Source organism: Elaeis guineensis, chromosome 14 (genome assembly GCF_000442705.2).
Source record: "Elaeis guineensis isolate ETL-2024a chromosome 14, EG11, whole genome shotgun sequence".
Taxonomy (NCBI): Eukaryota; Viridiplantae; Streptophyta; class Magnoliopsida; order Arecales; family Arecaceae; genus Elaeis; species Elaeis guineensis.
Window position 1 is genome coordinate 61036186 of NC_026006.2, and position 24349 is coordinate 61060534.

The window sequence follows — 24349 nt, forward strand, 5'->3', positions numbered from 1 at the left end:
AGGAACTGTCAACTCACTGTGGACTGTCAGAGTCGTCGTGAAAATGTCATGTCGCCGTGTGGCTGTCTGTTAGGATTTGATGCCTCGAGATTCAGCCCACATTGAGCCCACAGCGAGGTTCGCGGTGAAAAACGGAGTCCAACGAGACCAAGATCACCTAAAACGGAGCTCGGATGGAGGAGATACGAGCTTTCGAAGATGGCACGAAAATCGAGGCGGTGGAGGATTGCCGGCGACCGGCGGCGGACGGCAGCGGCGCGGCCGCAGGCGGTGGCGCGCGGGATGCGCGACCCAGGCCCGCGCGCGGGGGGGCCTGCGGCCCAGGCGGGCGCACGGCCCAGGCGCGCGCAGGCCCGCGCGCGCGGGCCGGCCCAGGCAAGCGGGCCTGCTGGCCCTTGCCCCGGTCCACCGTGGACCGGGTGGTCCACGGCGCGGCCTGTGGACCGCGTGGGCGTTTCCCACGCGATTCTCGCGGTCCACGGCACTATTCCGTGGACCGGAGCGCGATCGGAGGGCCCAGGTGATTCCCGATCTTAATTCAACGGTCCGGAGGGGTTTTTGGCTTTGTTTAGGACTCCTAATCCATGTCTAATCAAGGTCTAAGCTATGTTTAAGCCTTTAAAAGGCCTGAGAACGAACAGAAGCAGTGGGGTTTGGTTTCTCGCCGCCGTACGAACCGAGAGGAGAGAGAGAGGCATGAGGCGCTGTGAGAGAAGGAGCAGGAGGCTCCTGGACAGCGGTCGCCAGGCTCTTCAGGGGTTCAGGGGGGTCTCCAAGAGAGAGAGAGCTTTTGTGAGGGGAACTTCATATGAGAGAGAATTGGGTGTACAAGGGTTGAGGGTGAGGTCTCCTCTTGTAAAATTTTCTTTTCATAGTGAAGTTTGCATGCCCCGTGGAGGCGAGCCATTTTGTGGCTGATCCACGTATTTTGATTGTTTTTCCTTTTGTTTTGTTTCTTCTTTCTTCCTGCTGCATCGCGTGGTACTGAAAGGATCTTGGGAGGTGGTGTCCTGGCCAGACATCCACCCAACACTGTCCAATCACCAGGGTTGACAATGCCCTCGGCGGGACAATGCCCCTAGGTAACCGCGCCGCATGTCCGTGTCAGAGCTGACAAGGTCTGGCGGCTGTACGGCGATCGGAGGAGTCGGCCGACCCTAGGTCGGTGGCCAGCAGAGTGGCGTCGGGTTCCTCCGTCGGTCGGCGAGTTTCATGTGAGTCAGCCATCAGACCTCTGGGTTCAGTCGGTCGGGATGGATACGCCCGACATATCCCCAGTCGGCGATGGACCGTTGATTGGCCGGTAGTTAGCCGCTGATGGCATCCGTCAGTCGGTCGCCCCGACCGATGATCGGTCGGTCTATCGGCCAGTCGGAGTCGTCCGTCGGAGCCGGTCGGGCCGCCAGTCGGTCGGTCGGTCGGTGGGTATCCCCCAACACAAGTGTGCAGTTTTTTCTCTAAAACCTATATCTCAACTCCCGAGCCTAATCCACAAAATCATCCTGAGCATCTGATATGATGCATCGTAAACTTCTAGTTGCATTATGTTAGATTAATCAGTTAGGAAGATATTAGAGAAATCATGAACAATATGTCAATATTCGCTCGTAAAACTAGCAAAGAACAAGAACAGATAATACTAAACTAACCCTTAACATTAAGATTCGCTGTCTCGGTACAGATCCCATATCAGTGAAATCTTACTATAATATCGGTACGTGGTATATTACAATATACCTATATCAGTACATAACAATTCGACGTACTAATATGCTATCAATATGATACGGTATGAAGTGTACTAGATAATTTGGTCCAATACGAAATTCTATGACATAGTTTTCATTCCAAAAGCATAGCGGCAGATATTATCATGAAATGATTTGCCGGTCAATTGGCAATCAATTAGTTCTAATGGTGTGAGTTTGCACATAATAGCTGGATCCCATGAAGACAGTGCCAAGTCGCAACGGGTCACTTGTGCTACACCTATAACACAGACATGACACACTTTCGATTAACATAGAATCTAAATTAAAATTTCTTTATAAAGCAAAAGTTGTGAGGAATGCTAGATGTGGTTTTTCTCTACGTGAGATGACAATTCCTTGGAAAATCTCTCTTTTTAAAAATCTTTCTTACTTTCTTACTGGTTTTCCATCTAAATTATCAATTCAGATGGGCTTAACATTGATAACTAAATTGTGTATATAGCACCGATCGTCCAGTATTTCCACAGTGCCGAACATTGGGTATGACATATGATTAGAGAGCCCCAATCCATTCACGGGAATCCCCCAACGTTCGCAATTAGATCTGGCATATAACTAAATTTTAAAAACAAAAAATACAAGTTTATTTAGATTTTTAAGAAATCAGAAACACCTAAATCATATAAGATACAATAGGAAGGGAAAATGGAGGAAAAAGAGGGCAAAGTCAGACAATGCTTTCTAGGCAAGTACATTTCCTCCAACGGGATTCGCAGATTTACTACTCAGAGCCCAGTGCATTTCATCATCCCGTTGCAAGCAAAAACCTTACAAAAAATATTAAAATACGTGAACAATAAATAATATATGACAAATCGGATACAAATAATTGTTTTCTTGTAAAGAGTCGTCAGCTGTATATGCTTATAGTTTTCATTAGTGATTCAAGATCAGGTTTCAGAGATCGAGCTCTTTTTTTAAATAATATAAAAAAAATTTATTTATATAAATAATATAAAATTTAATTTATTTATATAAATAATATAAAAAAAAATTATTTTGAATGATGTTTTTTTCCTGCCACGTCATCCATATTTTTCTACGTAGACGTTGTCCAAAAATAAATAAATAAAAAATACCATTTCAAAATTCAAACAGTAAACCAAATCAAGTCCATCAGTAGAATTATTATGGAAGAAAATAAATAATATAAATCTACTAAAACAAATGAAGTAGATTTCGGAGAAGCTATTCGCTGAAGATAAAATTTTTATGGGTGGATCGATCATAAAAAAAATTATGATTAGACCATCATCGTCTGTCATATCTCCGAAGCACAGTGCATACATAATAAAATATTAAAAAAATATAAATAAATAAATTCTAAAAATATGATAAATTTTAAAAATATTTGAATAATTTTAATAAATATTATATAATTTTTTTAAATTTATTTATTATTTTATAATATTTTAATATATGTGTAATATAATTTGGAGACATAACGGATGATGGTCCGGTTATAAAAATTTTATCCATTCGCTGCACCTTGCAGTGGCATGGAGCGGTGAAGCGGCTTATCATCTCCTGAAGTACCAATTTAGCCCCTTCGAAAATCCTAATCCATATTAACAAAAAAATAATAAAAAAATAATTAGCCAATGTGATGGAGAAGAAATTGTTAGAAATAAGAAAAAAAAAATCAAACATTAAATCGTCTTCCGTCCGAAGGAACCACCTCCCCGCTCGCCCCCACTCCTATTGTAGAACATTCGAGAAATTAGGGTTTCGTTGGGTTAAAGAAAAAATCTTCGTTTCAATTCGATTTTACGAGAATGTCACGAAATCCGCGTGCCAGTGCTGTCGACTTGACGGGTCCATTGACCTTTTGTGTGTCGTGACATCATTCCTTACGTCTTTTACCGCCTAGACTTTGCGATCCGTTGTCATCCAATGGATGGGATCCACTCCTGGGAGCATTGGACGCCTGATGTTCACGCTCGTGTGGATCTGCTTGCCTTGGAAGCGGTCACGCTTGATAGTACCATCACTGCCCGTAACGCACGCGCCATCCCAGTGCCTTGCATTCTGACAAAAGACGCTGGAATTTCTTACCCAAAAAAAAAGAGAAAAAGACGCCGGGATGGGTGGAATCTTTTGTCAACCCGGCCAATTGAAGTCCCGTCAGCGAGTCCTCCACGTGACATAGCACTAACGCAGGGTGGGAGCGACAAAGAAGAGTGCAAGCTGGGTTATTCACCATGAGCTGGTCCAATCACAACTTCGGTTGGATGGATTGGACCAATGTAGAATCAAATTTTGGTGACTTTTGTCTAGAGACGTACGTGCGTGCATTGACATAACCAAAACATGACTTAATAAAATTGAATCACAAGAAAGAAGCAAGGCCGGTAGATAGATTATTTTTACTGCATGAACGAATAAAATGAAAAAAATATGGTACAAATGTCTTAATGCATATTGCTTTATAGTTGGACTAATCTATCATTTTGTTGGTGAATCTAATCGGACAAAAAACTATACATAAGAAAAAAATATTATTAATTTCAAATCAAAATATAGGCTCAAAAAACATTACATACAATCAAAATTCTTTTACCATTTCATGTCCCCTAAACGAGCTGGATGCAACAAAAATTATGTTTTAGATTGAAATTTGGGAGTTAAGTTTGGAGTTAGATGATCAATTGCATCATTAGATTATGTTACCAAAAGTTACACAAGCTATTAAGGAGATGTTTGGTACGTAAGCATAATCATAATGAAAATAAAAATTAAAATAATTTAAAATTAAAATTAAAATGATCAAATTTTTTGAAGTATTTGATTTAAATTAAAATTAAATTCAGAATTAAAATAAAAATTTAGATCCATTGAAAAAAATAAAAATTAAATTTTATATAAATTAAACTATTCTCATTTTATTTTAAAATTAAAATTAAAATAAAATTATTTTTAATTAAATAATTAAAATAAAAATCATTCATTTTAATTTTAATTTTAAATTTTTATTCTCTCGAATCAAACACCATCTAAAAGGCTCCCACAATAACCGCATATCCTGTGAATCTTTTTTTTCTTTTTCTGACCGGCGTCACAAAATAGACCCCTGCCTCGCAACCCATTACGTCACCCAACACGTCTACTCTCTTGGACCCAAGCAACCTTGCTCGCCAAGTAACCGGGACCCCAACCCCTCTCCCCTCCCCTATAAATACCGACCCTCCGTTCCACGCCAAGTTGATCATCAGAGAAAAATCTCCCTCCCCAAGAAAAAGGGAAAGCCCTCAGCCCCTTACGAAATGTGCCCTTCTAGCCGATACCCTTCCCTCCGCGATCTGGCCGCCGGGGCGGCGCCGGAGGACTTCCGGCCGGCGTTTGACGTCCTGGACGCCGACCGTGACGGCAAGATCAGCCGCGACGACCTGAAGGCCTTCTACTCCGGCTTCGCCTCCCCCGCCCTCAGCGAGGACGACATCAGCTCCATGATCTCCGCCGCCGACGCCGACCGCAACGGGTTCGTGGACTTCGACGAGTTCCAGCGCGTGCTTGGCCGCCTGAGCGCCGGCGGGTCGGTGATGAAGGAGGCGTTCCGGGTGATGGACCGGGACGGCGACGGTAAGGTGGGTTTCGAGGACCTCAAGGCGTACCTAGGGTGGGCAGGGATGCCCATCGGCGACGAGGAGATCAGGACGATGATCCGGATGGGAGGCGGGGATGCGGCCGACGGGGTCGGCTTCGACGCTCTCGTGAAGATCCTGGCCGTCGATTTCGCCATCTCCGATAATTTGATTTGAATGCAAACCGCGTTGAGATGTGAACTCTAAAAAAAAGCGTTTTTTTTTTCAAAAAAAGGTTAAAATTTGTGGATGGTTGTCGTTGCGTTTTTTTTTTTTATAAAAAAAAAGGTTGTCGTTTCGTGGCTTTTTGTTTTTGGACGGTTATCATTAACTAGGACGGTGCGCATCGTCCCCCTAGGCAAAATAAAAATATATATCTAGTTTTTGCCCGCATATCCAGGTATTTGGTTGGAACGGCTGTATCTGTTAGCGTACTTGAGCGTGTTAGGGCTAAAAGTGAATTAGTTAGTACTGATATATTTTTGTAATTCATATTTTTTTAATAAATATGAATCTTGTTGGGCGGATGTCTGGTCACGACACTATCTTTCAAATTCCTTTCAGTACCACGTGATGCAGCAGGAAGAAAGAAGAAACAAAATAAAAAGAAAAACAATCAAAATACGTGGATCAGCCACAAAAGGGCTCGCCTTCACGGGGCATGTAAACTTCACTATAAAAAGAAAATTTTACAAGAGGAGACTTCACCCTCAACCTTTGTACACCCAATTCTCTCTCACCTGAAGTTCTCCTCTCAAAAGCTCTCTCTCTCTTGGAGATCCCTCTGAACCCCTAAAGAGCCTGGCGACCGCTGTCCAGAAGCTTCCTGCTCCTCTCTCACAGCGCTCTCGCCCCTCTCTCTCTCTTCTCGGTTCGTACGACGGCGAGAAAACGACCACAATCCTCTCCTGTTCGTCACTGGGCCTTTTATAGAGTTAAACATAGCTTAAAACATAATTAGAGAGGGATTAGAAGTCCTAAACCAAGCCAAAAAACCTTCTGGACCGTCGGATCAAGACTGGGAGCCCTCTGGGCCGTCAGATCGCGTTCCGGTCCACAGAATAGTGCCGTGGACTGTGAGAAACACGTGGGAAATGCCCACGCGGTCCACAGACCGCGCCGTGGACCACCCGGTCCACGGTGGACCGGGGCAAGGGGCCAGCAGGCTTGGGTCGCGCGTCCCGCACGGGCCTGGGCCTGGGTCGCGCGTCCCGCACGGGCCTGGGCCTGGGTCGCGCGTCCCACGCGGGCCTGGGTCCCGCGCGGGACTGGGTCGCGCGTCCCGCGCGCCGCTGCCTGCGGCCGGGCCGCTGCCGCCCGCCGCCGGTCGCCGGTCGCCGGCGGTCCTCCGCCGCCTCGATTCTCGTGCCGACTTCAAAAGCTCGTATCTCCTCCATCCGAGCTCTGTTTCAGGTGATCTTGATCTCATTGGACTCCGTTTTTCGCCGCGAACATCACTGTGGGCTCAATGTGGGCTGAATCTTGAGGCATCAAATCCTAACAATCTTCACCTCGACTCGATATTCGGCCTCCTCCAAACTCTGAGAGCTTCTGGATCTCCTCGCCCCCATGCCCTGGGGCAATCGCCTGTGATCATGGATGGGCAAACATGGGAGTCGAGCCAGGCTGCTTGATCCCATCTCCGTCGTATGCTGTGCTCCTCCTGACCTGAGACCTGCTCGGGGCATCATCCTGCGGCAATAGGAATCTCACCTTGCGACGTCGCCTCTCGTCCTCCCGAGTCTCTTGTCTCGTGCCCGATCCGCCTCCTGGAGCTCCACCTCGCTCTGGGCTCCACCTGGCTCCCGATGCTCCACCTCGCACTGGGCTCCCTGCCAGGTAATAATGTCCTTTGCTCCCCTTCTTCCCCTCCAGCACAATCCTATCACCACGTAGCACCCTCAGGATTCCTCCACCAGCTACCGTCCTGTAGCCTCTCGAATCCAGTCTGCTAAGTGAGATAAGATTCCGTCTGAAATCGGGTATATATCGGACCTCCCCCAATCTCCTCACTGCACCGTCATGTGTCCTCCAACTGACCGTCCCAATGCCTCTGATCGCACAGCTCGATCAATCCGGCAGATATACAGTGCTCTCACTGTTCTCCAGGGAGTCAAACTGCTCCTCTCTGCAACACACATGATAGGGGCATGCAGAATCTAATATCCACTGCTGGGAAGAAGCAGATACCTCGTCAGATATCTCAAAGACATCTCCATCTAAATCACTGCCGGCCGTCGCTACAGCAGCCACCGTCCGATTTTTCAGTTGAGGGCAATCTCTGGCTAGATGCCCCAACTCCTCACATCGGTAACACCTGGTTTTGCTCAAGTCCCTCCTGGACTTAGACTGCCCTCGTTGCGATCTCCTAGCTCCGTCTACCGCCTCCTGCTCCTCCAGAAGCCACCAAAGCTGAGCTATCGCCACCTGAGCTCGAAGCTGGGTTCTCCCTCCTGAGAACCTCGTTCTGGAGTATCGCTGTGGTGACCTCATCCATCTTGATAGTGCTCTTCCCCACTAGAAGAGCAGTCACCAAGGACTCGTACGAAGAGGGAAGCGACGCCAGCAAAACCAGCGCCCTGGTCTTCTCCTCAACGTTCTCGCCAACGTTGAGAAGGTCGGTGAGGATCTTCTGGAAGTGGCTCAGATGCTTCTGCACGCTCTGTCCCTCAGTCATCCGCAGTTGGTAAAACTGCCTCCAAAGGAAAAGAGTATTGGTGAGAGACTTCGCCATGTACAACTCCTCGAGCTTCGACCACAGCACCGTCGGGGAAGTCTCGCTCAGCACATGGATCACCACCTCATCCGTCAGGTACATGCGGATGGTACTCACCGCCTGCATCTGTAGCCGTTTTCAATTCCGCACCTCCATAGTGGTCGGCTTCTCATCGCACAAGAGAGCATCGATCAACACCTGTTGGATGAGCACGTCCTTCACCCTTGCCTGCCACAAGGAGAAATTGCTCTTACCATCGAACTTGTTGATCTCCATCTTGATTGTTCCTGTTTTCTCCATCTTCAGTCTTGCTCACCACCACTGCAATCTGCGTCCTTGTACCGCCTTGCTCTGATACCACTTGTTGGGTGGATGTCTGGCCAGAACACCACCTCCCAAGATCCTTTCAATACCACGCGATGCAGCAGGAAGAAAGAAAAAATAAAACAAAAGGAAAAACAATCAAAATACGTGGATCAGCCACAAAAGGGCTCGCCTCCACGGGGCATGTAAACTTCACTATGAAAAGAAAATTTTACAAGAGGAGACCTCACCCTCAACCCTTGTACACCCAATTCTCTCTCACCTGAAGTTCCCCTCTCAAAAGCTCTCTCTCTCTTGGAGACCCCCCTGAACCCCTGAAGAGCCTGGCGACCGCTGTACAGGAGCCTCCTGCTCCTCTCTCACAGTGCTCTCGCCTCTCTCTCTCTCTTCTCGGTTCGTACAGCGGCGAGAAAACGACCACAATCCTCTCCTGTTCGTCACAGGGCCTTTTATAGAGTTAAACATAGCTTAAAACATAATTAGAGAGGGATTAAAAGTCCTAAACCAAGCCAAAAAACCTCTTGGACCGTCGGATCAAGACCGGGAGCCCCCTGGGCCATTAGATCGCTCTCCGATTCACGGAATAGTGCCGTGGACCGCGAGAAACGCGTGGGAAACGCCCACGCGGTCCACAGACCGTGCCATGGACCACCCGGTCCACGGTGGATCGGGGCAAGGGGCCAGCAGGCCTGGGTCACGCATCCCGCGTGGGCCTGGGTCGCGCGTCCCACGCGGGCCTGGGTCCCGCGTCCCGTGCGCCGCCGCCTGCGGTCGCGCCGCTGCCGCCCGCCGCCGGTCGCCGGCGGTCCTCCGTCGCCTCGATTCTCGTGCCGATTTCAAAAGCTCGTATCTCTTCCATCCGAGCTCCGTTTCAGGTGATCTTGGTCTCGTTGGACTCCGTTTTTTGCCGCGAACATCACTGTGGGCTCAATGTGGACTGAATCTCGAGATGTCAAATCCTAACAAATATGAATCAAATATTAATTATATGTATATATCTTTGTTCTGAACGGTATGGATACATGCTGAATATTTAGGTGCATTCCACTCCATAGGGATATCAGTGGTTTGAGTAAGCCCGTAATTCTTAGCCAAATTTTTAATGTGGGACACACTTTGCAACCCATTTTTTACGTTTTGGTTGGAAGTTTAGAGGAGAAATGAAAAAAAAAATTGAGAGTTTAGAAAAAAAAATATTAGTAATGAAAAAAATAAAAAATATATATATTTTGATTGAGAGTTTAAAGAAAATGATTGAGAGTTTAAAGAAAAAAATAAAAATAATTTTTTTTATTAGAAAAAAATATTATAATATTTTTTATTATTATATTTTTGAAAGGAATCGAATAAATTAAGGAAAGGAATTAAGAAAAAATTTTATTTTTTTATTTTTTTAATTTTTTTTATTTTTGTTGATTTTTTTCATCCACAAAAGTCTCAATCGAATGGAAGATTTAGATGGGATGTTTGAAATAAATCTTAAAATTAAAATATAATATTAATTTTATTTTTTATTATTAAAAAAATAAAATGAGAATTATAAAAATTCATTTACTCTCAATTCCTTTCTCTTCAATTTCGCTCGATTTGTAAGAGAAAAAAATTATGGATGTTAGGACGATTCAATCGATTCTCCGATTCTGACTTTCGATCGGCCTGATAGCACGATCTGCCGACTATCAATAAGTTGGTTGACTAACAGTCGGCTATCCGTAACCATCAACAAACTCCAATTATGACAATTTGGTTGATCTCAAACCAATGACCATCGGTATATCAAAGTTATCGATCGATGTCCATTTGAATTTTCACGACTATCAACGTATGGTCGACATACTTTGATTACCGACATATAATCGACTTATCAGAAACTGCCAGCACAGAAAGTGCATAATAGTCAGAACATGATCAGTGACGGATATAATCATCTATCCAATGATCACATAATGTCGGAACGAGCGGGATCCACGTGTTTAACTATTACAGATGGTTATCAACTACTTGCCTATAAAAAGAGATAAATGAACAGTATTTGGTAAGGCAATTTTCGATTAATACTCTACCACTTTAAATATTTATATGCTGTTCATCATTCTCCACCGACTGAAGCATCGAAGGATTTTTGTCGAACACAATTTCGATCAGTGTGGACTTCATTTTGCAGGTTCTCTTCACCGGCAATAGGCACAACAGGAGATTGGCCATAACAGATTGGCATGCCAGGTAGAGAGAGAATACGAGCAATCATGGCTAAAACCAGAGTTCAACATTCTACAGGATCTGTGAGGCAATCTTCTCGTCAGAAAGATCTTTCTCCCCCACCTCCATTGACAGAGCTCAACTCTTCACGTCCTATATTCACTACAGACGCATAAATTGCTGCTCTAATACAACAAATAAAGGTATTGACGGAGGTGGTCCACAGCCTCCAACAGCAACAGATACAGCAACCACCGATGGAAGAGCCGGTGGCTCATTCAGTGCCATCCAAGCACAGTCGTCGTCTTTTACAGCGTTCACCCTCTTCATCTCCAGAATGACTACCATCTTGACACTCTCACCAAGCCGAGCAACTGTGTTCTCGACATTTCCATTATGCTGCTCATTCTTCACGGCAATCTCCCTCTCCTTCTTGCGTACATAGTGTTAAAAAGGGGAAGAGGCTGTATGTACCTTCTATTTTTCTATCTTCGAGTTCTTCAAGAGATTCTACCCCTGAATTTTTTCAGCAACGACGGCTCGACGATTATGAGCATAAGTTCAAGGAGATTGACCGCCAACTTGTCTGACTTCAAGTGAAAGATCAGAAGTCCTCCAACGACTACGACTTCCATAATGCCCAATCTCTCTCTCAGCGTATCCTGGACGAGCCGATCCTGTCTCGATTCAAGATGTCACAGATGGAGCCATATGACGGCTCCACCGATTCAATTGATCATTTGGAGAGCTATAAGGCTCTCGTGATAATCCAGTGGGCAACCGACGCCCTCCTATGTATTAGCTTTCCGACAACTATTCAGAAGATTATTCGAGCTTGGTATTTTGGGCTTCAGTCGGGGAGCATAAATTTTTTTGAGCAGCTTGAGCATTCTTTCGTGGCCCATTTCAGTACTAACTGAAAGGTACCATGGATATCAGACAGTTTCTTCTCTATCAAGTAAGACGAGACAGAGATATTAAGAGATTTCGTAGCTCACTTTAATATGATCATACTTTAGGTCAGGGATCTCAATGAAGATATGACCATATCGACTATGAAGAGAGGTCTGAAGGGATCCAGATTCCCTTATTCTCTAGATAAGACTCTCCTCCGGATCTATACTGAACTTCTGGAGCACGCATATAAGTATATTCGCATGGATAAAGGTACTTCTGGCTGATGCCAGATAGAAAAAAAAGATCAGAAAAAGAAATAAAAGAAAACTGAAGCTTCGATCGAACCAAGTCGGTCAATCACCAATAAGTGAGCTTCAGCTCGTTGATAGAATCTAAAGTCGAACAACTATAGCAGGTATGATTTTTATACTCCTTTTTCTTCTCCTCGTGCACAGATCTTAATAGAGATCGAAGAAGAGGAGTATCTTCGATATCTCCTGATGTACAAATCTTAAAATTTGTAAATAAAACCGCAAGCGCACAGTGTGCAGAGTAGCACGACCAGCGAGTACGGGTCGATCCCACAGAGACTTGATTTAAAAATGATTTTCAAATCTATGCTCAAGCGAGCTTTAACGAAAATCAAAAATCGAAAGTTGTTTGCTAAAGACAATAAGACTAAGGATCTAGGGTTTTTGAATCCACTAGATCTAGATTAGGAAATTTTACCTAGAATTTTTCTTATTGATCCTAACGACTACTCCTTTTGTCTTTCCCAAGCATAGATTATAAAGGGACTAAGGCCCAACGATAACCCATCAAGATTCTTTACAGGGGAGTAGTAACTAGGATCCCTTAGGGTTTTCTCCTCCTATGCACTGAATCAAGCATGAACTATGAAGGGACTCTGATCCAACTGTAGTTTATCAAAAATTCTTGGCAAAAGAGGAAGAAAAAGAAACCCTAAGAAAAAGAAAGAACCCTATGTAAAACCCCTACTCATGATCTAGCTTCATCGCAAATCCTAGAAGGGATGCTTAGCTAGACATGATCTAAATCTACTTGCAAAATTTAAATACAGAAAAATAAACTACCCTAATTTCATAAATTAAACTATCCTAATTGCATAAATTTAAACTGCATAATTTAAACTAACCTAATTGCATAAATTAAACTATCCTAATTGCAAGAAAAATAAATTGCATAATGTAAAGAGATAAAATTGTATAAAAATAAGATTTTATATAAAAAAAAAATTGTTACAAAAACCTCAAAGCTCGAGGCTTGAGAAGAAAGCTAAAAACTCCACTATCTAGGGTTACAAGCTTGATCGGAAGGCCAGAATCCTTAAAACAAGGGCCTTTGGGGGCTTTTTATAGGCATTTGGGGGTTATAAGATTTTCAAAACTTTAGATGTGGGACTAAGAGATTTTAGAGGGCTGTTAGGGAGATTTAGGGGCTCAAATCTCGCTTAAAAAATACTTAAATCCATCAAGAAACCCTAGAAATTGTTTCAGCCGTCCGATCTTCATCTAAAGGATCCAATTCATCTAATAAATCAAGCCGGAAGCGATTCTGGGCCGTCGGATCACGATCTGGGTGAAGCGCTGCCGTTGGATCGCGCTGCAGAGATGAGATCAGGTCGGATGCGTCGCGGACCGTCCGATCAAGGCGCTGGAAGATTTCGTCCGTTGGATCGCGCTGCAGAAGGATCCCGTGTTGTCCTAGTGTTTATTGATTCTTGCAATTGCCTTGATTACGGTTGGATCTTGACCGGCTGTGATGGTGGCCGTCTGATGGCACAAAAATATGGAGCATTGGATCTTGATCAGAGAAGATCGGACCATCGAGTGATGTGAAGTTACCAGGTTGCCCTTCGGACCTTCTTCTCTCTCCTTATGAGCCCTGGACCGCGCGCGTGGATCGGGCTCGCGATGCGTTGCGGTGAGCCGAGACTCGCTGATTGGCTGGTTTATGGTGCGCCGATGGATCCATGGTCCAGGCGCCTGTTGCTGTGGACCAGGCGGCTAACCAGATCACCAAATCAGTTGATTTTTGATCAATTTTGACCTGATTTGACTTGGGTTTGACCCAATTGAGTCTTCTTTCTTTTTTCTTCACTTCCTGGATCAATTTAACTTCGTTTTGCGTAAAATTTACACCGTTGGAATCCTCTTTCCTTGTTCTTTTTATTGATGACCTCTTCTTCTACAAAATATAATAACAAGTATCAATTTCCTAATAAAGTTAGATAATTTAGATATTAATTGATACTTTTTATGTCAATTTGTGACATAAATCATACCCCCCAACTTAATCATTGCTAGTCCCTTAGCAATGTACCAAAATAAGATCATATTCTAAAAAGATCCTTCCTTTGCAAATTAATTTAAGATCGAAATTCAAGAAGTTTTCTAGTATTACTAAGTAATAGCTTCGAATTAGAATCGGTAGTCAGTCTACTTAGGAGCTTTCTTAGAGTACACTTAAAGTTTTATAGCACTTGTGTGAGTGATAACTAACTTAGTATTTCAGTATTAACCTGTACAGGCCAATTGTATAATTTTTCATAACTTAGTTCGATTAATTTTCTATACACCCCAGATTAAACAAAGAACTAAGGTAGCTTTCACACTATTTTTTTTTTTTTTTGCTGAGCATCCTGGCCTTTCCACCACCGTTTGATGCGAATCTCAACACTTGACTTAGGTGAAGAGATCCGGTTACTAGGCTTAGGGCAATCCACATTTACTCTGTGTTTTGCATTTTATTTAGACAGGTAGCTCTTTCCTTAAATTCAAATTTCTTCAATTAGGATGTAAAAAAAATTATCTAATTTAAATAATACTCAAATCCTTAATTGGCTTTACAATTAACACCTACTTTACCTTGTTAGTGTGCATGTGCAATTAAAGTGCTAATAGTCTTTAAATGACCTAGGCCACCAAGAGTCTAACCAGCTAATCTTCTCCGTGACTCACTACATTTATTAGCAAATACTTTCTAACTTACTCTTATTTCTTTTTTAGATTAATTTATTTCAAATTTTTTTTTAATATATTAAATGCAAGAAATAACTCATAGTGGAAGGAAAAGAAATGATAACACCTGATTTTGTTCAAGCTCTCCCCCCAACTTGACCGACATTGTCCCCAATGAGTTTATCTAATTTATTTATCCTAAGCAAACTGAAAACAAAGAAAGTATTAGAAATTAAATAAGCTGGGTTGCCTCCCAGAAGCGCTAAGTTTTATGTCTTCAGCCAGATCAAACCTCGAAGCAATTTAATCAGAATAAGTTGGTTCATAAAGAACCATGGCATCTTCAATAGTCTCGACAGGTAATTTCAAGAATGGTTTTAATCATTGACCATTAACTTTAAAGATAACACCATTACTTGGGTTTTCTATCTCAACAGCTCCGTGTGAAAAGACTTCCTTTACTAAAAATGGTCATGTCCATCTAGACCTAAGCTTTCCTAGAAACAGATGTAATCTAGAGTTATATAAGAGCACCTTTTGTCCGATATTGAAAGTTTTTCTCATAATTGATTGATCATGAAATGCTTTGGTTCGTTCCTTGTATATCCTTGTATTTTTATAGGCTTCATTTCTAAGTTCTTCTAATTCATTCAACTGAAGCTTCCTATGGTTTCCAGCATCGTTCAAATTTGTATTTAGTTGTTTGATGGCCCACATGGCTTTGTGTTCTATCTCAATAGGCAAGTGACATGGTTTACCAAACACAATCCTATAAGGAGACATTCCTAGATTGGTCTTGAAAGCGGTTCGGTATGCCCAAAGTGCATCAATTAATTTCAAAGACCAATCCTTTCTATTGGCACTAACAGTTTTTTCCAGGATCTGTTTGATTTATCGGTTTGACACTTCAACTTGCCCACTAGTTTGAGGATGATATGGTGTGGCCAATTTGTGGGTGACATTATACTTTTTCATCAATGTTGCAAAAGGTCGGTTACAAAAATGGGTTCCCGATCACTAATGATTGCCCTAGGAATACTGAAACGGGAGAGAATATTTTCTTTAAGAAACTTAATGACTATTTTGCTATCGGGTGTTCTACATGCAATTGCTTCTACCCATTTTGAAACATAATCAACTGCTACTAGAATATATTCATTTCCAAAGGAATTTGGAAATGGTCCCATGAAATCGATCCCCCAAACATCAAAAACTTTAACTACCAAGATTGGATTGAGTGGCATCATGTGTCGCTTGGTGATTCGATCCATTTTCTGACATTGAGCACAACTTTTACAATATTCATGAGCATCCTTAAACAAATTGGGCCAATAAAAACCACATTGGAGAACCTTAGCAGCATTTTCTTAGACGCGAAGTGACCCCCACATGCTTGATCATGACAAAAAGATAAAATATTCATGACTTCGTTATCTGGGATACACCTTCTAATAATTTGATCAGGACATTGTTTAAAAAGATAAGAATCATCCCAAATAAAATACTTCACTTGGGCAAAGAATTTATATTTATCCTGCTTAGTCCAATGAGAAGGTATCTTACCTATGGCTAAATAATTTACAATATCAGCAAATCAAGGTTCAGTAGACACAGACATAAGTTGCTCATCTGGGAAAGATTCATTGATGGGTGGTTCACTAGATGGTGCGACTGGAATTCGGGACAAATGATCTGCTACAACGTTCTCAGTGCCTTTCTTGTCTCTAATTTCTAGGTCAAATTCTTGAAGGAGCAAAATCCATCTGATTAAGCGTGCCTTGGCATCCTTCTTTGCTAGGAGATGTCTAATGGCTGAGTGATCGGTGTAAACAATGGTGTGGGTCCCAACCAAATAAGATCTAAATTTCTCTAAAGCAAAGACAACGGCAAGGAACTCCTTCTCAGTTGTGGTGTAGCTAAGCTGCGCATCATTTAAGGTTTTACTTGCATAATATATCACTCTAGGCAGCTTATTTATCCGTTGACCTAAGATTGTGCCCACAACATGATCGGATGCATCACACATTAATTCAAATGGTTCAGACTAGACAGGAGGATGAATGATTGGAGCTGATACAAGTGCTTTTTTTAGAAATTCAAAAGATTCCAAGCACTCATGAGTAAATTCAAATTTGGTATCCTTTGCCAAAAGATTAGTCAGTAGACGTGCTACTTTGCTAAAGTTGGCAATAAACCTTCTATAGAATCCAGCATGACCTAAAAATGAACGTATTTCTTTCACAGATTTAGGTGGTAGAAGACTTGCAATTAGATCTATTTTGGCCTTGTCTACTTCAATCTCCTTTTTAGAAATGACATGGCCAAGAACTATTCCCTGTTTGACCATAAACTGACATTTTTCTCAGTTGAGAACTAAGTGCTTCTCCTTACATCATTCTAGAACTAATTGCAGGTGATTCAGACACTCGGAGAAGGTTAGGCCAAAAACAGAAAAGTCATCCATAAAAATTTCTAAAAATCGTTCTATCATATCTGAAAACATGCTGATCATGCATCTTTGGAAGGTTGCCGGTGCATTACATAGTCCAAAAGGCATTCGTCTATAGGCAAAAGTACCAAATGGACATGTGAATGTAGTCTTTTTTTGATCTTCAGCGGCTATGGGGATCTGGTTGTAACCGGAGTATCCATCAAGAAAACAGTAAAACTCTTGTCCGGCTAGTCTTTCCAATATTTGATCTATAAATGGCAAAGGAAAGTGATCTTTCCTTGTCGCAGCATTCAACTTTCTATAGTCTATACAGACCCTCCATCCCGTTTGGGTCCTAGTTGGGATAAGTTCGTTTGCATCATTTTGGACCACTGTTACCCCAGATTTCTTGGGTACTACTTGAACTGGGCTTACCCAAGAGCTATCAAAATAAGATAAATTATTTCACTATCTAGGAGTTTCAGAATCTCCTTTTTAACTACATCCTTCATAGCTGGATTAAGCCTTCTTTGGGCTTCTCTTGTTGGTTTAGCCTCTTCCTCTAATATATTCTATGTTGAACTATAGAAGGGCTTATTCCTTTGATATCTGCTATGGTCCAACCTATTGCTTCTTGATTTGCTTTTAGAACTGACACTAACTCCTCCTCTTGCTTGAGATCTAGGTCTGATGCAATAATTACAGGCAAAGTTTCTTTGGGTCCTAGATATGCATACTTGAGATATTCTGGGAGGGGTTTCAGTTCTAAAATGGGTGCTTCCTCTATCGATGGTTTAGGTGATGATTTCACCATCTCAATGATTGGTTCAGTAGGAAGTGTCGATTCCTGATTAATCTGATTTTCTTTAAGTATTTATTGACATCCTCAGACTCATGGATTAACCAGGGGTTAGACTCTAGGTCGACTTCATCATCACTAATGTCAATGGATTCATAAATACCATCTTGGACTACATTGACATCAGCATGAGAAGAGGATTCCTGTTCTAAGTTAAAAACATTAAGCTCAATGGTCATATTCCCAAAGGATAACTTCATTAGACCATTTAGACAATTAATTTCAGCATTGGCCGTAGCTAAGAATGGTCTTCCTAAAATGACAGGTATATGTTCTTTAGGATTCGCAACTGGCTCAGTCTCTAAAACAATAAAATCTACAGGAAAATAAAATTTTTAACCTTTATCAGAACATCCTCGACCATTCCCTTAGGGATCCTGAGAGATCTATCGGCTAACTGTAATATGATCCCAGTAGGTTGAAGTTTTTCTAATCCTAGTTGCTCATACACCGAATATGGAAGGATATTCACACTAGCTCCTAGATCTAGCAAGGCCTTTTTTATATTGGTTTCTCCAATAACACAAGAAATTGTTGGAGCTCCAGGGTCCTTATATTTAATTGGCACATGGCTAGATAGGTATGAACTGACACTTGCAGCCAAAAATGCTTTCTTTGGTACATTAGTGGTCCTTTTCCTAGTGCAAAGATCTTTTAAAAATTTGGCATAAGTTGGAACCTGATGGATTATATCTAAAAGAGGAATATTAACTTGGATTTGTTTAAATACCTCTAAAATTTTATCTAAATGTTCAGATTTATTGGATTTCAGTCTGTTTGGAAAAGGAGCTCTAGGACTTTTAAGTACTGGACTAGGTGAATTTTCTGTTTCTGGTGCTTGAGGTTGAAAGGTAGTAGTTTTAGAAGGTGACTCGGCAGATGAGTCCTCTATATCATCAAGTGCAACTACCTTATTGTCTATTTATTTTTTCGATCTTAAGGTATGAATGGCATTTACACCATTAACTTAGTTTTCTTGTTGGGGTCGTGGACCATTTTGGTTCCTAGGATTTGGTTCATGTTGGCTAGGTAACCTACCATGTTCTCGTTCACTAATGGTCGAAGCCAGCTGACTTACTTGCATTTTCAGACGGGCTATAGCTTGGGTGTTATTATTTATGAATTGACCCGTGGTTTGCATAAAGCTGGTATGTGTCTTCATCATGGCTTCTAGGCTTTTCTCTAAAGAGATAATTTTCTTGTCATTATCATGGAAGCCTGACAGGTTGTTCATCACTGGGTTGGACCTTAGATTTTGCTGATTGAAATTTGGATTGCCTACATTAGGATTCTGGGACCATGAGAAATTCGGGTGATTCCTCCAACCTGGGTTATATGTGGGTGCATAAGGATTGTTCAATGATCCTTGATAGGTGGCATTCACCTGTGCACACTCATTCGAGTAGGAACATTCTTCTAAGACATGGTCTGGTGCATTGCACCCTTTACACATGGGTGCAGATATTTGATTTACATTGGCTGGTCTCTGTAATTCTAAGGCTTCCAATCTACGTGTTAAGGTTGCAATCTTGGCCTCTGATGCTAGGGTTGGTTGAATTTGATGCATTCCTCCTCTTGAAGGTGTAGCTTTATCAGGTTCCCTAGTTGTTTCCCACTGTAAATTTTTTCAGCTAGGTCTTCTAAGAATTGTCAAGCTTCAGTAGTTTCTTTGTCCATAAATTGACCTTGGCACATGGACTCTAGCATGGTTCTTGAGTTTGAATCTAACCCCTCATAAATGATCTGGCATAGTCTCCAAGTTTCTATTCCATGGTGTGGGCATTGGGTCAAAAGATTCTTGAAACGATCTAAGTACTTCCAAAATGATTCACCAGTTAGTTGGTAAAATTGATTTATTTCATTCCTAATCCTAGCTGTTTTATGATGGGGGAAATATTTTTTCAAAAATGTTCTCACAAAGCCCTCCCAGGTAGTGACAGAATGGTTTGGCAGACTATAAAGCCACTTCTTAGCATTATCCTTAAGGGCAAAGTTGATTAATCTAAGTTTGACCTCATCCTCTGTTAATTGCAGTTTCATGGTTGCACATACCTCCTCAAATTCTCTAATAAATATATAAGCATCCTCTAATCCTGTGAATTTTGGAAGCATATTTATGATTTGAGGTTTGATTTCAAAATTGTTAGCTGTGGGTTGTGGCAACCTGATACAAGATGGTTGGATGGAGCCAACTGGATTACACAAATCCTTAAGGGTCATGGGTTGGATTGGTTCAGCCATTGGAACAACAGGAATTGACTCAATTCTAACTAGACGACTCGACACTCTTCTCCACACACGAGGTGTACGGTTCTCGATGTTTATACAATTTTTTTATAAAAATTTTTATGTATAAGAAAAAGAAAGAAAAGAGAAAAAGTTCTAAAGAAAAGATCCTAAGGAGTCCTAAATCTAAAGAAAAGTAACCAAATTAATTTAAATTTTAATAATTTTTTTTTTATTTTTCAAACTAGTGAAACAATAAATTAAACTCAATCTATCCTAGGGTTAACCTAAATCTAGACAGCTCCTAACTGTTCCAAGATGACCCTTCAAGTCTTCAAGTGAAGATTGATCAACTAGTTAGCCAGGTAAGTATAAAGGTGGGAGGTTCACTCATCGTTGCCTTTCTAGACACCAAACGAGTTGGTCAGGCCAGCAACTGAACCAATTTAACAAACCACCCTCAGGGACTTGCCTAGACACCAACTAATCAAACAACTCAAACTTGGTAGAACTCTTAGGGTTCCTTGTCCTATTGAGCTCGAATTCTTAAGGTTGACGTCTAATTGATTTTAAGATTAAAGGTCTAGGTAATGCAATATGATGGAGATAATTTTTAGGCTAAGAAAGGGTAATGAAATCCCACCTTATCTTGTTAATGGGTTGATGCCCTTAGATTAATTATGAAAATGCAAATGCAAATAAACAAGATGACCAAGAATGTAAAAGATTTTAATTTAGAATTTTTTTTTATTTTGATATTTTACTTCACAATTATGAAATATCTTTTGTTTTATTTTATTTTTTATTTTTTATTTTTTTTTGTGATTAAGTAAATTCAAATGATTAGGTCTAAAAGAAAAAGAATTAACTAAAAATAATAAAAGAGAAATTAGAAGCGTACCTGAGTTTTCCAGCAATCACCAACTAAATCTAGAAACCTAAAGGAAAAAGAAAGAGAGTTATAAAGCACGAAGAACAAATATTTGAAAAAATTTAAAACGCCAAATCCCCGGCAACGGCGCCAAAAAACTTGATGTGCAAATCTTAAAATTTATAAATAAAACCGCAAGCGCACAGTGTGCAGAGTAGCACGACCAGCGAGTACGGGTCGATCCCACAGAGACTTGATTTAAAAATAATTTTCAAATCTATGCTCCAGCGAGCTTTAACGAAAATCGAAAATCGAAAGTTGTTTGCTAAAGACAATAAACTAAGGATCTAGGGTTTTTGAATCCACTAGATCTAGATTAGGAAATTCTACCTAGAATTTTTCTTATTGATCCTAACGACTACTCCTCTTGTCTTTCCCAAGCATAGATTATAAAGGGACTAAGGCCCAACGATAACCCATCAAGATTCTTTACAGGAGAATAATAACTAGGATCCCTCAGGATTTTCTTTCCTATGCACTGAATCAAGCATGAACTATGAAGGGACTCTGATCCAACTGTAGTTCATCAAAAATTCTTGGCAAAAGAGGAAGAAAAAAAACCCTAAGAAAAAGAAAGAACCTATATAAAACCCCTACTCATGATCTAGCTTCATCGCAAACCCTAGAAGGGATGCTTAGCTAGACATGATCTAAATCTACTTGCAAAATTTAAATGCAGAAAAATAAACTACCATAATTTCATAAATTAAACTATCCTAATTGCATAAATTTAAACTACATAATTTAAACTAACCTATTGCATAAAATTAAATTGCATAAATTAAACTATCCTAATTGCAAGAAAAATAAATTGCATAATGTAAAGAGATAAAATTGCATAAAAATAAGATTTTATATAAAAAAAAATTTATTACAAAAATCTTAAAGCTCGAGGCTTGAGAAGAAAGCTAAAAACCCCACTATCTAGGGTTACAAGCTTGATCGGAAGGTCAGAATCCTTAAAATAAGGGCCTTTGGGGGCTTTTTATAGGCATTTGGGGTTATAAGATTTTTAAAACTTTAGATGTGGGACTAAGAGATTTTAGAGGATGTTAGGGGGTTTAGGGCTCAAATCTCGCTCAAAAAGACTTAAATCCATCAAGAAATCCTAAAAATTGTTTCAGCCGTCCGATCTTCATCTAAAGATCCAATTCATCTAATAAATCAAGCCGGAAGCGATTCTGGGCCGTTGGATCACGATCTGGTGAAGCACTGCCGTTGGATCGCGCTGCAGAGATGGGATCAGGTCGGATGCATCGCGGACCGTTCGATCAAGGCACTGGAAGATTTCGTCCGTTGGATCGCACTGCAGAAGGATCCCGTGTTGTCCTAATGTTTATTGATTTTTGCAATTGCCTTGATTACGGTTGGATCTTGACCAGCTGCAATGGTGGCCGTCCGATGGCGCAAAAATATGGAGCGTTGGATCTTGATCAGAGAAGATCGGACCATCGAGTGATGTGAAGTTACCAGATTGCCCTTCGGACCTTCTTCTCTCTCCTCATGAGCCCTGGACCGCCGCGTGGATCGGGCTCGCGATGCGTTGTGGTGAGCCGAGACTCGCTGATTGGCTGGTTTATAGTGCGCCGATGGGTCCATGGTCCAGGCGCCTGTTGCTGTGGACCAGGCGGCTAACCAGATCATCAAATCAGTTGATTTTTTATCAATTTTGACCTAATTTGACTTGGGTTTGACCCAATTGAGTCTTCTTTCTTTATTCTTCAATTTCTGAGTCAATTTAACTCCGTTTTGCATAAAATTTGCACTGTTGGAATCCTCTTTCCTTGTTCTTTCTATTGATGACCTTTTTTCTGTAAAATATAATAACAATATCAATTTTCTAATAAAGTTAGATAATTTAGATATTAATTGATACTTTTTATGTCAATTTGTGACATAAATCATCTCCCATCGATGAAAGCACCACTGATAAGTCGTGACAAGAAAAAGTACTGTCGGTTTCATCATGATCACGGTTACGATACCGAACAGTATATTCAACTTAGCGATGAAATAGAGGCCCTGATCCGATGTGGCTATCTCAAAAAATTTCGATGAGATCATCCGACTCAACCTCCCTTCGACCAACAGCCTCAACCACAAGCTAAGAAACGATCAACAATCGACCAACGATGGGAGTGATCAATATGATCTTTGGGCGATCGGACTAGGGGACAACTTTCAAAGAAGAGTCGACGAAGAAATGATGACTGGATAATATAATCTATTTTTTGGAAGATGATGTTCGAAAAATACAAACTCTCCATGATGATGCTGTCGTCATTTTGGCGACGATAGCAAACTATGATATAAAAAAAATTTAGTCGATAATAGAAGTTTGTCTGATGTCCTCTTTTACTCGATTTTTTTTTGAATACGACTATCGACTGACCGACTCAGAAGAGTCTTGATGCCATTAGTCAATTTTATTGGAGATGCGTTATCATAGAAGAAAAAATTACTCTCTCACTAACTGCAGGAACAGATCCACAATAAAGTACTGTTCTCCTGACATTCACAATCATTCGAGTTCATCGATTTATAATGCCATACTTGGACGGTCTGAACTTAATGCCCTGAGAGCAGTAGTTTCAACATACCATTTATTGATCTAATTTTCAATATGAAATAAAGTCGGAGAAATACATGGAGATCAACAACTTGCTTGACGTTGCTTCATGATCTCTACAAAGAATAATCAATCTGAAGACTCTTTGTCCGTTGATAAATTGGATCCAAGAGAAAATGAAAAAATGGATGAACCAGTCGAGCAACTGATTTTCATCCCGTTAAAAGAAGAAGATCCTGAGAAGACAGTCCAAATTGGATTGCAATTATCTGATCCGAAGTGGCAACAACTAGTGAATCTACCAAGAGCAAATACCGATATTTTTGCTTGGTCGACAATCAATATGCTAGAAATTTCTTCCAAAGTAATAATCCACTGGCTGAATATTGATCCTAAAGTTAGGTCGGTGAGACAAAAGAAAAGATCTTTTGCTCCTCAAAGGCAGAAGGTCATCGACAAAAAAATCGACAAGCTCCTTGCGGCTGGCTTCATTAGAGAAGCTAATTATCCCGATGGGCTCGCCAATATAGTGATGGTGAAAAAAGTCAATAAGAAATGGAGAATCTGTATCGACTACATAAATCTAAATGAAGCTTGTCCGAAGGACAGTTTTTTTTGTCAAAGATCAACCAACTAGTTGATGCGACCTCGGAACATCGATTTTTAAACTTTATGGACGTCTTTGCAGGCTATAATCAAATCCAGATGGCACCCAAAGATGAGAAATATACTGCCTTCATAACCAACAAAGGCATCTACTGTTACAAAGTAATACCGTTCGGTTTAAAGAATACCGGAGCCACTTATCAATGCTAGTTAATAAATTATTCAAAGTATAAATTAGATGTAACATGAAAGTCTAC

The 24349-nt window shown here is 41.2% G+C and overlaps 1 protein-coding gene and 2 non-coding genes across 3 annotated transcripts; 2 read left to right on the forward strand and 1 right to left on the reverse strand.

Moving 5' to 3' along the window:
* Positions 1-2436: 2436 nt before the first annotated feature.
* On the reverse strand, positions 2437-2525 carry LOC140853899 (small nucleolar RNA snoR118). Its single transcript, XR_012137041.1, has one exon. It is a non-coding gene; the product is annotated as a small nucleolar RNA snoR118 (small nucleolar RNA).
* Positions 2526-4961: 2436 nt separating this feature from the next.
* On the forward strand, positions 4962-5880 carry LOC105057333 (calcium-binding protein CP1). Its single transcript, XM_010939928.4, has one exon. The coding sequence runs from the start codon at positions 5036-5038 to the stop codon at positions 5528-5530; it is 495 nt and encodes a 164-aa protein (XP_010938230.1). The 5' UTR covers positions 4962-5035; the 3' UTR covers positions 5531-5880.
* A 13645-nt stretch (positions 5881-19525) lies between these two features.
* On the forward strand, positions 19526-19632 carry LOC140853929 (small nucleolar RNA R71). Its single transcript, XR_012137069.1, has one exon. It is a non-coding gene; the product is annotated as a small nucleolar RNA R71 (small nucleolar RNA).
* Positions 19633-24349: the final 4717 nt, after the last annotated feature.

Excerpts from the sequence above, each read along its gene's own strand:
- LOC105057333 (XM_010939928.4), top strand. The coding sequence starts at position 5,036 with ATGTGCCCTTCTAGCCGATACCCTTCCCTCCGCGATCTGGCCGCCGGG.